This window comes from Eimeria mitis, genomic scaffold, assembly GCF_000499745.2.
Source record: "Eimeria mitis Houghton genomic scaffold, Emh_scaff2313, whole genome shotgun sequence".
Classification (NCBI taxonomy): Eukaryota; Apicomplexa; class Conoidasida; order Eucoccidiorida; family Eimeriidae; genus Eimeria; species Eimeria mitis.
The window spans coordinates 814-2,481 of record NW_013570645.1 but is presented as its reverse complement, the minus strand read 5'-3'; the positions used below and the strand labels follow the sequence as shown (position 1 = coordinate 2,481).

At 51.3% G+C, this 1,668-nt stretch overlaps 1 protein-coding gene across 1 annotated transcript in view; it reads right to left on the bottom strand.

The window, feature by feature from the left end:
- EMH_0051930 (uncharacterized protein) overlaps nt 1–1,668 on the bottom strand; it is a gene marked incomplete at both ends in the record, with an annotated part of 7,645 nt that overhangs the window by 5,520 nt on the left and 457 nt on the right. Inside the window, 3 exon segments of the mRNA XM_013496815.1 lie at nt 190–745; nt 853–1,125; nt 1,129–1,647. Of these exon segments, the coding sequence (XP_013352269.1) occupies nt 190–745; nt 853–1,125; nt 1,129–1,647 (1,348 nt within the window).

The window sequence follows — 1,668 nt, the reverse complement described above, 5'->3', positions numbered from 1 at the left end:
AACACCAGTCTGCCTGCTTTGGGATAGGGGAGCGAGCGCATACACTCCAAGGGTGGCCTTGAGGCTGGTCTCTGCCGCCACCAAGGTTGGCTGGCACTGACTGGTTTTGCGGCGAATTGTACGTGGATTCGTCTGTACTCCATTGCAGCCACGAGGAGTTCGTTTGCCCTGCCGATGAACAGATGTCACTGTGCTGTGCTGCTGGCTTCTGGAGGAGCGTTGCTGACGGCCACAATTGGCTAGGTAGGAGGTCTGGTCCCTGCAGGTCCGGCAGAAGCTCTTCGTTGTTCGCCTTCTCGTGAGAACACCCCTTGATCGAAGAAGGAGGAACAGCAGGAGAACCGCATTCGCTGCTGCTGTTTTGGTCGCAAGTTCGCTGCAGATGGTTTGGCTGTAGAGTTGGGAGGAGGCTGATCGGCAAAGGCGGGAAAGGCAAATACTCCTGCCGGGCTGGCTGGATATACGAGTTGTTGCCTTGCGAGAGGAGGGGAGGTGGAACAACTAAGCTCTGGTCACTTTGCTGGTAGCATGTTAGTGACCTTCCCTGTCCTATTTGTTTCTGTGGCGGCTTGTGCTTATCCGTATCTCCTCCCTTGTTTGGTGCTTTGTATATCTTCTGTTTCTCAGCATTTATATCGTGATGCTGCCGTCGATAGGGCCTCCTCCTGCTTTCGTCATCGTCCTCAGAACTGTCACTGGTTGGACTTGTTGGTTCCGGTTGCCCCGTGACCGTCCTGATTAGTTTCTGAGAGAAGACTGTAGGGTGTCGCAAAATATATCGAAGGCGCGTCTGAAGAGAGTGAGGTTATGCGGGAGCAGCAACAGCATATGCAATTTTTGTGGTGACCTTACCGTGCATCTCCCATCTGGCAACATGACTATGTTGGCTTTGTCTGTGGATGTCTCATCAGGGGTGTATAGAAATCTAAAAAAGTCCCTGCAGCAGAATTTTTCTGCCTTTTCGACGTAATAATCAGCAGGCAGTTTCTGCAGCTTAATCAGCTCTCGCAGCTGCTGCCGCACCTGAGGCTTCAACGCCTTCAGATAATTTTTTATTGTCGGTTGAAACTTAGCTGCGGTTTCTCCAACTACCGAGGCAAGTAAGAGTTCAACGAGTTTGACACGNACGACAAGGCGAAACGCACTGAGTAATTTCGTGTATTCAGCATTATCGGCACGACAAAGCTTTATATCCTCCTCGCAAGTAGATATCTTCCTGCTATTTTCATCTTGACTTTCTTCTTTTGTTGGCTCTTCAAGGCTTGGCCTCTCGCTTTTGCAGGAATGACTCTCCGATAGGGGAGTTGCAGCTTTTTGTTGAGCACTGATATGTTCGCCTTTTTCTTCAGTTCCTCCACTTGCGGGGATGTAGGGATTTAGGAGGCTAACAGTTTTGGTGCGTTTCATGAACTCCTCCGTTCTTCTTCTTTTCTCCAGAATATCCAACAGGAAGTGCATCGCTCGCACCAACTCGCCTACACTCTTCACGTCCGGGGGAGAATGAAACGTCGCATGCAATCTAGGCCGTCCCACTGCTCCACCGGAGCTGCTTGGTGAAGTTATGTTGGTTGCCAAAAACTCCAATGACTCCTTGGCCGGAGGTTGCAGCTGCTGCAGCCGTTGTACAGACTGCACCTGCTGCATCTGCTGCAGACGGTGCACCCGCCG